The sequence below is a fragment of the Cryptomeria japonica genome, chromosome 2, assembly GCF_030272615.1.
Source record: "Cryptomeria japonica chromosome 2, Sugi_1.0, whole genome shotgun sequence".
Taxonomy (NCBI): Eukaryota; Viridiplantae; Streptophyta; class Pinopsida; order Cupressales; family Cupressaceae; genus Cryptomeria; species Cryptomeria japonica.
Window position 1 is genome coordinate 582,097,729 of NC_081406.1, and position 14,489 is coordinate 582,112,217.

The following is a 14,489-nucleotide window of genomic DNA, read 5'->3' on the forward strand; positions in this document are numbered from 1 at the left end:
AAATTAGTGGTTTAAGTTGCAAAGAAAGTTGCTTGCATGTATTTAAGAATTTTGCTAAACTATTTCGAGGTTTTTCTATTCACTCCTTCCTCTTTCTAAAACATATTAAACTTTTAAATTTGGTCAAGAGACATAGAAGTTATGACTATTTTAATGTTGACTTTTAATGTTGCAATCTCCAAATTGGAAAAATATTAATGGATTAATAAATAAATATTATCATTTTGAAAATATATTAATTAAGTTAAACATCATACGAACTGAAAGCCGACCCATATCGTAGTGAGATGATTGGGACATTTTTATACATACTTATTATCATTGATACACAACATAAGTGCATTGCTTAGATTTATTCGTATTCTCTCCCATATAAATATATTCTTTGATGAGTGCATGAAGTGTGTGTTGCATGAGCGTTTAGGTATACCAACTTTAAAATGCTTCACATAATGAATTAGGTTTCATCATACATGTTGCCACATGCTACTAGATCCTTTGTGATGGGTCGGGCTCCTCCTATGGAGTAGCACGGGATAGCTTGATGGCTGATGCTTCGTGGCAGTAGACATCACCTTGACAATACTTTATGTCTTCTGATTCAAGTTGCGAGGAAAGGAAATGGAAGAAAATTTTGTAAGGTAATTGTTAATGCATTGTTAATCTTGTAACCTACTATTTGAGAAGGGTGTCTATGATTTACTTATTTGTTCATACTTATCATTACAATACTATAGCTCTCTATTTAATATAGAAGAGATTGAGTGCTAAAACTAGACATGTCACAATTGTTGTCATTATGGTTTCAAATGTAAATCTGTATATGTTATTATAAACAATTTGAGTTTTATGGTTCATGTCAAATTTTGTAAACAACTTGTGTTAATGGTAATGGTTGTAGAATCATTTTATATGTTAAAAAAAATGAAAGTAAAATGTTTGATTCTCCTAGATCAGATCTACCTAATCATCTTGTTAATAACTAATTTTAATACTTAATTAGTGAGTAAATGCGTAGATGTTACATTATGCCTCAAAAAAATTTAGAAAATCTACAAGAAAAATGTTGACTTGAAACATTTCACATGTGATTCACACTATTATTAAGGAAGATGGTACAAAGGTTTAATTTTTTGCACATGACTACTTAACCTAAAAGATGACATGTGATTTACATGCATGTTTACTCTTATTGTTGTAATCTGCTATATAAAGACACAAATACTGACATATATGTAATGCATAAAGTAAAAATAGGTACATCTAAGTAATGTAGTATAAAAACAAGAATAAGCAAACAGTCTAAGAGACTTGCAGGTAGAAATCAAAGTTGAATGGCAAGTAGGGTGGCCGAACTTGAAGTGCTTATAAGGGAGGAATTTGATGGGCAGAATCGTGGAGAGGCAACAATGGATTCCATGAAATCAGATACCATCTCTGTCGATCAGAACTTGGAAGGTTTTATCGATTTATGGAAGCTCATGTTCGGTTTTATGTACTCCCTGGGCCTGCGATGGGCTGTGGAATTGGAAATCCCAGACATCATTGCCAAGTGTGGACCTGAATCGACGCTTTCCGCAGAGGAAATTGCTGGATTTCTGCCTTCCCCTTCTCCCAACATAGATTTCCTCTCCCGCACACTCTCATTTCTGGCAACCAGAGGTATTTTCTCCCAAACCCTAATGCCCAATTCCCCCATTAAATACGGCCTTACCCCCATTTCAAAGTGGCTTGTCAAAGACACAGACAATGGAGGAGCAAAGGAAGGCACTTTTGCTCCCTGGTTGTTACTGCACACTCACGAAGCGGTAATTACACCATGGTATCGTTTGGGCGAGAGTATTTTGTCCGGGAGCGGTTTTCCGTTCGAGCTGGTTCACGGAAAACTGCTTTTCTCCCTGGCTGAGAGTAATCCTGAGCTTGGCAGGCTGTTTAACGAGGCAATGGGTACATATTCGAAGATTCTGGTGAAAGACATTTTAGCGGCTTATGGCGATGGATTCAGAAAGCTGGAGTTTATGTCTCTGGTGGACGTTGGCGGCGGAAATGGTTCCACAATTTCTGCCATTTCCCGCTCTTTCCCTAATATCAAATGCTGTAACTTTGATCTCCCTGAAGTAATCTCAGAGGCTCACAGTTATGCTGGTACTTACTTTTTAACACACAAAGATCGAATTTTTTTTCCTGTGCTTTCAGAGATTTTGAAAAAGCAAAATCTTGCTGCTTGTTTGTGATGTGTTTGTGATACAGGTGTGCAACATATTGCGGGTGACATGTTTGTCAGCGTTCCAAATGCAGATGCTATATTTATGAAGGTAAAGTCTTTAAAAGATTTTTTCATACCAAGACAAATATCTTGAATCTTTTCCACCTTCTTGTTAGGGTTTCTTTCAGGTTTACGAATAAATGAGGGAGGAGTATTTTTCAACATCGGTCTGATGTTGAGTACAGGTGGTTTTTAAGGCTCTGTTTTAGTGAGTACGAAAAGAGATATGAATGTCTTTTTTTCAGATTTGTATTCAGATGATCCCATTCAAGTGTTCAAAAGATTGTTTCAGGAATCAACTGTGTATGTTTTTATCATTCAGTAACAATATTTTGAATATATGAGCTTAGGGAAAATCTTTTGTCACTCTTAAAATACAGTTCCATATTCTTAATTTAATTACAGTTTTAACTTCAATCATAACTTTTAAGTCCACCCAACTTAAACATTCTATATGTCTAGTTTTTGTCAGTTTGTCATCTCTTTAGATAAGTCTAAATCATTCTAGTCTAAACAATACATTTTAAGCTTTGACTTGTTTAGGTGGCTTATCTGAAATCATATGAATAAGTCGACTCTGATTCTATTGAAAAAAACGAATGTGATTTCAGATGAATATCTAAAATGTGAAAACTTATAGTATGTTGTTTAGGCTTGTCTATCTGAATCTAAATTAAACGTCCCAATTGTCAAGAAATGACATCAATTTTTAAATGGCAAAACTTTCAAGGTAATTCCCTAAACTTTGGTTTTGTATGCAACTTAACGTATTTCTTTCCACTTCACATTCTGTTACAGTTAATATTGCATGACTGGGGAGACGAGGAGTGCAAGAAAATTCTGAAAAACTGTCATGAAGCTCTTCCAAAGCAAGGCAAATTGATAATGGTAGAATCGGTGTTGCCAGAGCCAGAGGCGGGGCAAAGCAAGTCCAGCTGGTGTGAAGAAATAGGAGGAATAAGAGATATGATAATGCTGTCACACCAAAGAGGCAAAGAGAGAAGGGAAGAAGAGTGGATAAAATTACTGCAGGCATCTGGGTTTAACCGTTACAATATCATCTCTTTGCCTTCTGAGCCTTTGCAAATGTCAATAATCGAAGCTTTCCCTGCTGACGGATAGCTTGGAATGTACTTGTTTGTTTGGTAGATTAAGTTCTCTAATGTCGTTTGTCTGCCAGTATAAAATTATGCTCTTAAGTGAGGAACCCTAAAAAAAATTTTCAATGCTCTTAGGTGAATGATTAGATGTTTGTATGAATTAGAATACCATGCCAATCATTAGATAATCTTATATTTAAAGCTATTTATTTTTCCAAAGTTCAACATTTTATGATTGAAATCTAGATTTTAGTATGCATGGATATAATAGTCTATGGTTTGGTAGTAGTTGTATGTTTTGTGTCAGCGATCTACTTGTTTGGTGATTGTAGACTACCACTTTGTAGCAAGGGTTAGATATATTGTCTTTATTTCATCATCGTTGATAGTTTTCATTCTTTTAAACTAGACATAAGGAGATGCTTAGACCTGCTCTTTTATGCTCTTGAAAGCTTCTCTATGCTCATGTATGCATAGATGTATTTTTATGTTTTTAATGATTGTAGTCTTGAATATCTCTTAAGAGCAATGTTATGTATATCTTTTGGAATATTTGTGATTGAGATGGAATGACAATATATGAAAGGATATCGGTAAATGTTGTTGCTTTTATTTTCTTATGCATTCTTAGTGCATCTTGTGTATTTAATGTGTTTTATGTGTTTATTGATGGTGCCAATACTATGAAGGAACTGAGGAGGATAGATTATCACCTTAATCCATGTGCTACCAAAGCTATTAAAATCATTTGTTAAATGGTTGTGTTTCTTAATCTTTGCCATATCATAATATTAGATGCATAGTTTTTTTTGAGTGCGCAAAATTGTATTCTAGATATATCAAGTTGCACAAATTCTATTACTCGTACCAAATTCGAATTTCTAGGCATTCTTGTGTAGGGACATTTATTCATTATGTTAGGAAGAGAAGCATAAAGATTTGTGGCAAGATGGAAAAGTACTCCAACAATGGCTTCAGTTGTGGTGTTCTCGAGGGAGATAGATGTCGAGAGTTCCTATCAAGGTTGTGTTCATGATATGTACCTTATGTACTTTATATATTTGACCTTATGATCTAATGAAAAAAAAATTGTTTCCTTATGTTCTACCTTGTTATTAACTTATGTACTTTCACTTTTTGTCGAAATGTAATTTCATGTCTCTATTATTTTGTATATTTGATCATGTGGCTTTAATATATGATTGATTATGTGTAATTTTTAGATTATGTTAATTCAATAATATGGAGTTCCTTATATATTAAAGTTAATATAACAAACAATCTCCCAAACTTTGTTATCAATGACAATATTTCCAACAAGCTCACTTTGATATCAATGACCATATTTCCAACAATCTCCCTTTCTGTAGAAAATATAGTTTGTCATCAATGACGATATTTCCAACAATTTGCCTCTTTGTCATTGATAGCAACCTTGCAAAAAATTAATAATCTGTGAACACAATAAGAATACAATGCTCCTTCATTTTGTACAAATTCTATTATTCGTACCAAATTCGATTTTCTAGGCATTCTCGTTTAGGGACATGTATTATTTATGTTAGGAAGAGAAATGTAAAGCTTTGTGGTAAGATGGAAAAATGCTCCAACAATGGCTTCACTTGTGGTGTGCTCAAGGGAGATAGATGTCGAGAGTTCCTATCAAGATTGTGTTCATGATATGTACCTTATGTACTCTATATACTTCATATAGTTATACTTTCTTAGAACTAGGAACAATCTCTCTGGTGTTTGGAAGGGCTTTCGTATATGCTTGAAATTGGAATTCCAATTATTCCTAATTTTACCATGTTTAGCATGGTAATATCAAACATGAAAAAGGAATGTATGCTGATGTCTTCTGACAACACAAATAAAATCTGGGAGAGGAAGAATGCGGTCAAGAAAGGTTTCCTACAATGTCAACGAGATGGTTAATAACAATGAGTGAGTAGTAAATATTTTTTAAGCACTTAATCTTTTCTCATCAATAATCTTCTGCATTTAGTGCTTTTCTTTTCCTCTTATATTTCTCATTAATAATGAGTTTGCCTTGTTTTGTTTTGTTGATATTTTTAATGATGATGGAAGGTTGGTTAAGAATATTGTTAATTATGTCTTGAAAGTAATAAAAAATGTCTTATTCTTGGTTGCCAAATATTTCATTGGTCTAGGTGAAGCTATCATAGAGTTTGAAATATTCAATTCAGTTGTACATAGAAAGCCATTCTACTATGTAAATCATGGGAATATGGAGCATGGGTGGTTCTAGCATAAGCACTCTTTCTGAGCAGCTATATGATAAGAAATACACAAGCAAGAGATGTTCTTTTCAAAAGTATATTATATAACCAGTGTTTGCATTTCAAAGAGGTGTAATGGTTAGGTCGATAACAAGATATGCTTTGGGTAATATATTAGAGGAAGACAAAAGTTGGAAGAATTGAACATTGCTTTTGTTAGGAGTAATTATTTAGAATAAAATTCAGTTGATCTTGAAATGTGCAAAAAAAACTAAATATGAATGAATGAAACTTACAATTTAAACTGGCAAGCTATGCAAAACATTTTTGTAATACAAAATGTTTTTATGATGTATGAAAATGATTACTCAAGATATTGATTACATTGAGTAGATTTGATGCTGGTTGTTGAGACGTCTTATATACAACTGTGACAATATGGGAAAGATACAAAAAAAAATTTGTTATTTACTTCAAGGATATGTAGGTTTTTTTATCTGTTGGCTTGTCCTACAAAGTCTTTTCTCCTTCTTGGAGCAATGTGTTGAATAAATGCTTGAATGTAGTTAAAAAATAGATATATTGTTGGATAAATTTTATGTGCTATATTCAAGAATATGATCATCAACAATATTAGTGATTAGCGTCCCTAAGAATGTTGTAGTATGAGTACAATAGAAGATGATATTTGTGTAATAGTGTGGCCAAAAAAGTAGGAGTAGTTTGATTAAATTCTTTGTGCTATTTTTCATATTCAGGTTACACCAATGTGTCCATGCATTGATTGCAATTTTTAGTGTGCCATCTAGTAAGCTATGTTCATCAACTGTGATTATCCAACCATAATAAATGAGTCATTAGTTAAAACCAAAAATATCAACTCATGACATGATATATTGCAATTCAAAGAGAATTGTGTATCTTTATATTCGGGAGCTACTCAAAAAATATTCGGCACACACCAATAGTTGAGATCCTCCTCATAAGAGCCCTAAGATCCTTCATTGTACATTGTAACTTTTTTACAATATAAGGAAACTATATGAGTTGATGATACAACCACATGATCCAAGAATCATTTGCAAGAAAAACACCTATTCACACAGGAGATATCAAGCAAAGATAATATCCTCAATAACAAACTGAGATTTTTGTATTGATTGCACACTCAATTTTGGAGATTTAATTACAATGAATGAATGAATTCTTATAAAAGGATAAATGAAACCCTAGATGCAAAATCGTAAGGTTGGATTGAATTAGCTAGCATCAAGTGTCACAATCGTAATCAATGAGACAAATTAAGCTATTATTAGTCTAATTAAATAAAAGAAAAAATCACCTAAATTTAGCTTAAGTGAAAAAGTAATTCAAGGACCTATTTAATAAATAATTAGATAAAGTGTACTAGTTACTTCAACAAAAATAATTTTAACTCCAACATAACACACGTGCATTAACTCTAACCATAATAATAACCCTAACCCTAGTACTAATTGAAACCTAATCCTAATACTATCTCTAACCCTAAATTTAATCTAAGGAACACCAACTCCAATCCTAATTGAACCCTAATGCTAACCCTAACCCTAATTCAATTGTAACTCTAACCCCAAACTTTATCCTAGAATGTTAATCTTGGATTTGAATCCTAACACTAACTCTAACTCTAATTGAGCCCTAATACTAAACCTAAGCCTAACCTAATCTTATCTTAGAATGGAAACCTTAATTTTAACTAACCCTTAGCACTAACCTTAACATTTACCCTAACTACAATTAAAAGATGTTACATATTATACAATTTTGTTATATATTATTTACTATTTACATTAGATTGAGGAATTGACACCAAAATTTAAATTATTGAGCATTGTAATTCAATTCATAAAAGATGGTAATCTAGAAATATTGCAAAACTAAATTTATGAATTTTTTAATTATTTATAGTGTAAAATAATTTTTATTTAAGCATTAAATTTTTTAATATTTTTAAGATTCTTAATAAAAAAATTTAAATTTTATTATGATAAATTTATATATATATATATATATATATATATATATATATATATATATATATATATATATATATATATATATATATATATATATATATATATATATATCTTATTACTTTATAATAATTTAGTATCATTGAACTAAACTTAAATAACACTTACTCTAATCCTAGTTGATTTCTAAAATTAACCCTAACCTATGTTAAATAGGGATAGCAAAAGAGAGCAAGGGAAAGAAAGATAAAAATGAGAAAGAGATAGAAAGGTTGAAAATCAATTTATTATATAAATTAAAATAAATAACTAAATATAATTTTTTTATGGTAAGATTTTTTTTAAAAAGATAAATAATTAATTTTGAGACATTCTACAATGGGAGAAAGGGTTGGAGTGAGATGGCGTGAGTGTGTTAATGTTAATTTGTATCATTTAGCTTAAATTGAATAACCACACACACACACAGATATATATATATATATATTTTGATTGGTAATAGGTCGAAGCCGCATAGAATTCATGTTAGATGTCCTTATTGGGAGTTGAACTTGGGTCTCCATAGTGAGAACCCAGTGTTTTAACTAGTTAAGCTCAACCCCTTGGACATTCACATGTCAAAATATTAATGTTAATTATAAACTTAATATTTTAAAAATATACATCATATAAAACAAAATATACCCTCATCAAAATTATAAGTTTTAGATAGATGTATAAATATAAAATAAAATAAAATATATTTAAAAAGAATCCACCATTTCATAATTACAATATTCTTTTAAAAATATATATCTCATAATTTTATTTTTAATAATTTTTTTAACAATGATAAGAAGTTTCGAATAAAAATTTGTATAGAAAAAATAAATAATGTAGATACAATATAATTTAAATATTTTTGTATGTAGTAAATATAATTTAAAATGAAATAAAATATTTTCAAGGTAAATAAAATAGTTCTAATTGATATGTGTCGACATTTCTTTACATAGATGTATATATCTATGATGTAGGAATTAGGCATAAGCATCAAAGCACAATAGTTAGGGAACCACAAACCTAACAATGCAATGAAAATAAAGTCCTATCACACTCAACAAGAATTGAAGACAAGATATAAATTAAAAATGCAAACCAACAAAAGCATCTCTTTCAATTGGCCTCCATTGTTTTTCTTTCTCCTTCAAATTTGTGGATGCCATCTACAAATCAAGTGTGTTGCAAGCAAGATGAAATGAAATTGACAACATAAGGATACTCGAAATGTGGTTATAAAAAAATGAGCAATGAGAGCTCAATTTATAAAAAAATTTGAGGATTAATTGAATGACTAAAATTGATTTGAGACTGAAAATCATCAACGAACAAGATTGAGTGCACAAGAAAGCTACCATTCAGGGAAAGATGAAGATAGAAGAAAACAAATGAGAAGATATTATGAAAATAAATAATAAAATCTTTAATTGCCTTCTCATAAATACCAAATAGCAAGTTGAAAATATGAGAAAGATTTTAATAATTTAAAATTATTAAATACCTTCATTTGAAAAAATAAATAAAAGAATTGAAAATAAATAAAATATCCTCTTATAAGATAATTAATAAATAAGATTTATTAATTATCTAATCATAGAAAAAAAATAGATTTTGAAGATGCATACCTCATTTTTGAAATAAAAAATTAAAATAAAGAGATATTGCCAAAAAGATTGATAATTTGAAAATCAAGAAAATATACTAGTTTCCAAATTCAAAAAGTAGGAGGGTTTTATGAAAAGATTTAATAATTAAAAATTATTAAATATCTCCATATAAGAAGATAAAATGGAAAAATAAAAGATTAAGAAAAGAAGGAAATAAAGATGAATTAATAAATAAAATTTATCAATTATCTTTATTTTGGCTGAAGATAAATATGAAAAATTAATAAAAATGATTTATTAATTTATTGCTCATATTTATGAATTAGTTAATTAAATAAAATAAATTTATTTAATTAATGGACAAAGGAGACAAATAAATAAATTATTTAATTTATTTATTTAGGACCTAGAAGAATTGTTAGTAAAAGGGGTTTAATTAAAGACTATGCACATGATATGTTAAAAAAAATAGGAGACACAAGTGTTGACCATTTTTTAGTGTCTACATTTTGCCCCTCTTTGAGACAATGCGATTTTGAGCATTGTTTCAAAAAAAAATTAAAAATATCATGCCCCAGTAGATCAAGAGACGGAGGTGGGATGCCCCCTCGAGAGATTGTTTATACATGAAAGAAATGAATTATCTCTTGAAAGAATAGAAGAATGTTAGATGAAAGAGGAAAAATGAGGAAAGAGAAAAATGGTTAGTAAGAAGTGGAGAATGTTAATTGATTGTAGAAAAGGGTTGATTGATCAGATATAATAGATATTAGAATAATGATTGATTTCATGAATAGATAGAATTATTTATGAGATAGAAGAAATGTTAGCTAGAAGAAATTCAAGTGAGAAGTGAAGAATGATTAGTGTGATGAAATCTTGCTTTCACAAATGCTAATAGTAGGTGAGAACCTTTATTTGATATGACAAAACGGATGCGGCGCACCATGGCAATGAAGGCCAGGGCAATAATGCAATCCCTTTGTGTAAGACAAACATGTGCAAACAAGGAATGGTTCAACCATCCTAAGACATTAGGTGTGTTTGCCATAAAATTTCATGAAACACTTTACAAACAGAAAACGAAAAACAAGAAAGACCATGAGTCATCTCGGCCACTCTAAATCACTCAGTGACATCATCGAGTAGCATAGGAACATGATCAAAGATAAATCAATGAAAGATACGATTCACAAATCCAAACAAGTCAAACAACCATTTTGTTCTTGTTGTCAAAAGTGATAATGTTTATTTTATGATAGGATGATCATGCTATCTAGTTTCAGGGAATGCAGTACCCCGTCTAAGACAAGACATAGTCTAGTTTCGAGTATACCACACCTTGTATAAGACCCATGATAATATTGACAAGGACAAATGATATTAATATTGATTGATTGATAAGACAAGTTGACTAGTTCGAATGCTTGGTTGGTTGAAAGTCCATATGTTAATGCATGATTTGTTACGCGCAATGTTTATCTTGTTATCTATTTGATGTTTGCTCAAATGTCTATCTACGTACAAAAGGGATAGTTTATTGACAGAATGAAATGTAACCGATTGTTTTTAGATTTTGACGTTTTTCAATGTTTACAGTTTTTGAACTTTTTGATTTTTTGTGCTTTTTTCAGGTCATTTTTTTATGCTTTTTAATTTTTTCAGGACATTTTTCATTTTTTGGATTATTTCAGGACATTTTATGATTTTTAGTTGTTTTTCAAGACACTATTTGATTTTTAGTGATTTTTGTGATTTCCCCCCCAATGTCTAGCAAGACAAGAAATATGACGAATGGATAAATAAGCTTGTTGAAATGTTGATGGATAGAGGGAAGACATAGGCCATTTATGATGGAGATAGAGCAGATACAATTCCCCAAGGCTATCACATGATGGGATAAGGAAAGTTAGATATCACAATGTAAAGCAATGGAATGGCACGAGGGACATGTCAAGAGGTTTTTGAAACCATGTTTGCATTTTACGTCCTTATGTCAGATCAAGATCAAGGGATGGAAAAGAGTGTATGGATAGTCATAGGATATGGATAGGAAAAGAAAGATCAAGAATGGATAAGGAATATGGATTGAAGGTTGCAATAAGACAAGGAATATGGATGAAAGGTTGTGATAAGCCAATGGCTAAAGACCAAAAGTTGTGATAGACTGAAAGCTGTGAATAGGTTACATGATGCTCATGAAGATCCCCAACCTTGTCAAGATCAAATGTGAAAAAGGGAATATGGACATGAGGGATGATAGGATAATGGAGGGTATGATAGGGGTACGATAGGATATGAAGGGTATGACAGGGATGTGATAGGATAATAGGATAATGAAGGGAAATAGGATATGACAAAAGGGACGAAACCGACCCCCAAATATGGTATGCAAGAAGTTCATAGATTACACATGACATATGTTTTCCAGGTTTTCATCATGGTACTTGCCCAAGGCGCCTGTTTGCCAGGTTTTTGTTGGCATTTGCATGAATATTGCATTAATGATATGTTATGTTGTCATTGATGTCAATTGAATCGGTAATGGTATTTATGATATTGCTGATATTGTTGTTCTTATTGATATTGTCTTGTAACCAGTAGGAAGAGCTTTGAGGAAGATGTTGTAAACCGATATGTAAGTTTGTGAGTTGAACTAGTAACCGATGTATAAGGTTAAACCCTTTCTATGTTATGTAAACAGTAAACCCTACCAGTTGTTTCTTTTGTTAAACCCTAACCGATTAAGTTTGCTGAAATGGTTATGTTGGTTTATTATTCGATGATGAGCAGTAATGATAGTGACATGTGTGGTCATTTTATGAAGATAAGTTCATATTATTTTGGTGCGTTTGTTTGATTGTCTACGGAATGAGCAAAGTGGATTGCATCTAATGCAAAGCGTGTGATGAGTTACAAGTCCGATGAAGCGGTGATCATGGAGAGGTTGAAATTTTCTTGAAGAATGTGTATAGATTACTATGTAAATCCAACTATCACACTTGAACTGATTTGTTTGTAATCTCTATGAGAGAATTAGGTTTTTGTTTGTTACCGACCTAATTGATTTGTATTTAAGGTCGATGAAGTTGTTTTATAAAAGGTGTTGGCAAAGAGTTGGCTGAAATCAATTGAGTGTGTGGTTTCCTAACCAGAGAATGGATCTGTAGCTTGAGTAAAGGCAAATTGAAGCTTAAAAGGATCTGATCGAACAAATGTAGTGCTATTCAGATAGATCAAGAAAAACCTATTGTCTTCTAACAATTACAACATAATTGAAATCCCCTAATCGAGTAATCTCTAACAAGCTTGGTTACTTCTTAAATCCTCTAACAAGGTGGTCCATTAGCTTGGATTCTCAAATCCTCTACCAAGGTTACTCCTAACAGGGTATTTGCTTTTTATCAAGGCATTTGTAAATCCCTTAACCGGGTGATTCCTAATAAGATTAGTTCTTAACATGACTTATTGTAAAAGATTTAATAGGCTTGGCTCCTAATAGGGTGAACTTTAGAAGAGTTCAGATAGCTATCTTGTGAGTCTCATCTCACCATGGTTTTTACCTATTTGGGTTTTCCACGTATAAACATTTGTGTCATGTGGTGAATGTTTTTGTGGTTATGATCTTATTTGTTGATGTTGAGTATTCTTATGAGTATTGATCTTGATAGTAATATTCTATTGATAAGTTTACATTGTGAATTTGCATTTGAGTTTGGGAAGCTTGTATTAGTTTTTCAGTTTACTGATTCACCCCCCCCCCTCTCAGTAATCTAGCGGATACTTATTCTTTCATCATACCATCAATTGGTATTAGAGCATCTCAGGTCCTCTTAAATCTAAAGCCTAACAACTTGAGGAAAAGATCATGTCGATCACAATGAAGAAGGAAGGTCCAAAGCTCAACAAAGATAACTATAGGATATAGAGTGTGGGAAGTCAGTATTGGGATCATGTAGAAACTCAGTATGTTACACCTAATGGAACTCTGATTGATGATCAGAAGAAAGAACAACAAGAAAATTATCAAGCATTGGAAGCTATTATCAGTTCCCTATCTGATGCTGAATATGTAGATGTTCATGGTCTTGAAGCTACATATGAATACTAGTACATTCGGGGCTAATTTCTGATGGCCGATTGTAGGAATTACGACTACTTTTCATTGGAATGCCGACAAAAGTAGCCATCGAAAACTTGTCGACGATGCCTCTGACCATCGAAAATATGACAATCCCATGGACTCTGCTGACGGCGGGCATGATTGGTCTTCCGGTCAAAAAAGTCATTAGACATACAACATCCTCGCCGGATATTTGTGTAGACTTCATCGGAAACTCGACGAAAGTCTAAAACTTTGCACCAACAGTGATGCTGTTTGTCCGATGGTGTGTCGTCAGTCCATTAATATGCATCGATGACCGTCTGACTAGGAAGTGTCATCAGACATACAACATCCTCGTCGGATGTTTCTTTACTTGATTCAGAATTGCGACGACTCCAGAAACTTTGCACCGATGAGAATGTTGTTGGTCCGATGATTCCATCGTCAGTGGAAAGCTTGGTATCCATCGTAATTCCGATGAACATTTATTTTTTTCAAAAAATAATAATTTATCTAGATGTAAAGCAAACCTCATTGACATGTACAACGAATGATATTCTATCCCCATCAACTACCAATAGGGGGCATAGGTTTGAAGCTAATATGAGGCGCACTAGTTTCAAGATAATATGAGGTGCACTAGTACTCAAAATAATGTTACTAGCATCTTAAAAGAAAACATAAATGCATTATGACCACCCACAAAACACTTGATATAAAATATTTCCAACCTTTCTTTTGTTTAAGATCACCCGACCACGTGGAACCCTTAGGTCCACCTCATCGTGCCTGTGGAGATAGTTCCAAATAGTCAATCAAAGTATACAAGGGAGATGATAGGCTCACACATGCCATACACGATGCATACATGACACAAGTAATGGAACAATACAGTGCAACATCAATAAAGAAGGATGATACCAAGTCATGAATCCACATAGGGTCACTACTTTAAAAACACAAGGCATTAGGTTCTAGAGTGCGTTGAAGGAAGTGTCATCGTATGTCTCTTTGCACAAGTCCCAATGCTCCATGTGCGGGCTTGCCTTTCATTGTATGTGCTCATGGGGATGCACCATATAGAACCAAGCATTCTCTCATATGGACAAGAACG

The 14,489-nt window shown here is 32.1% G+C and overlaps 1 protein-coding gene across 3 annotated transcripts; it reads left to right on the forward strand.

The window, feature by feature from the left end:
• The first annotated feature begins 1,264 nt into the window (after window positions 1-1,264).
• On the forward strand, window positions 1,265-4,475 carry LOC131051338 ((R,S)-reticuline 7-O-methyltransferase). Of its 3 annotated transcripts, none has more exons than XM_057985806.2 (3): window positions 1,265-2,145; window positions 2,251-2,315; window positions 3,065-3,621. In XM_057985806.2, the coding sequence occupies exons 1-3, from the start codon at window positions 1,335-1,337 to the stop codon at window positions 3,386-3,388; spliced, it is 1,200 nt and encodes a 399-aa protein (XP_057841789.1). In that variant the 5' UTR covers window positions 1,265-1,334; the 3' UTR covers window positions 3,389-3,621. The 3 variants fall into 3 exon arrangements, with proteins under 3 accessions (XP_057841789.1, XP_059072728.1, XP_059072727.1); XM_059216745.1 differs by lacking the exon at window positions 3,065-3,621 and adding an exon at window positions 4,252-4,475 and having other exon boundaries at window positions 1,274-2,145; XM_059216744.1 differs by lacking the exon at window positions 3,065-3,621 and adding an exon at window positions 4,266-4,475 and having other exon boundaries at window positions 1,274-2,145.
• The last annotated feature ends 10,014 nt before the right edge of the window (window positions 4,476-14,489 follow it).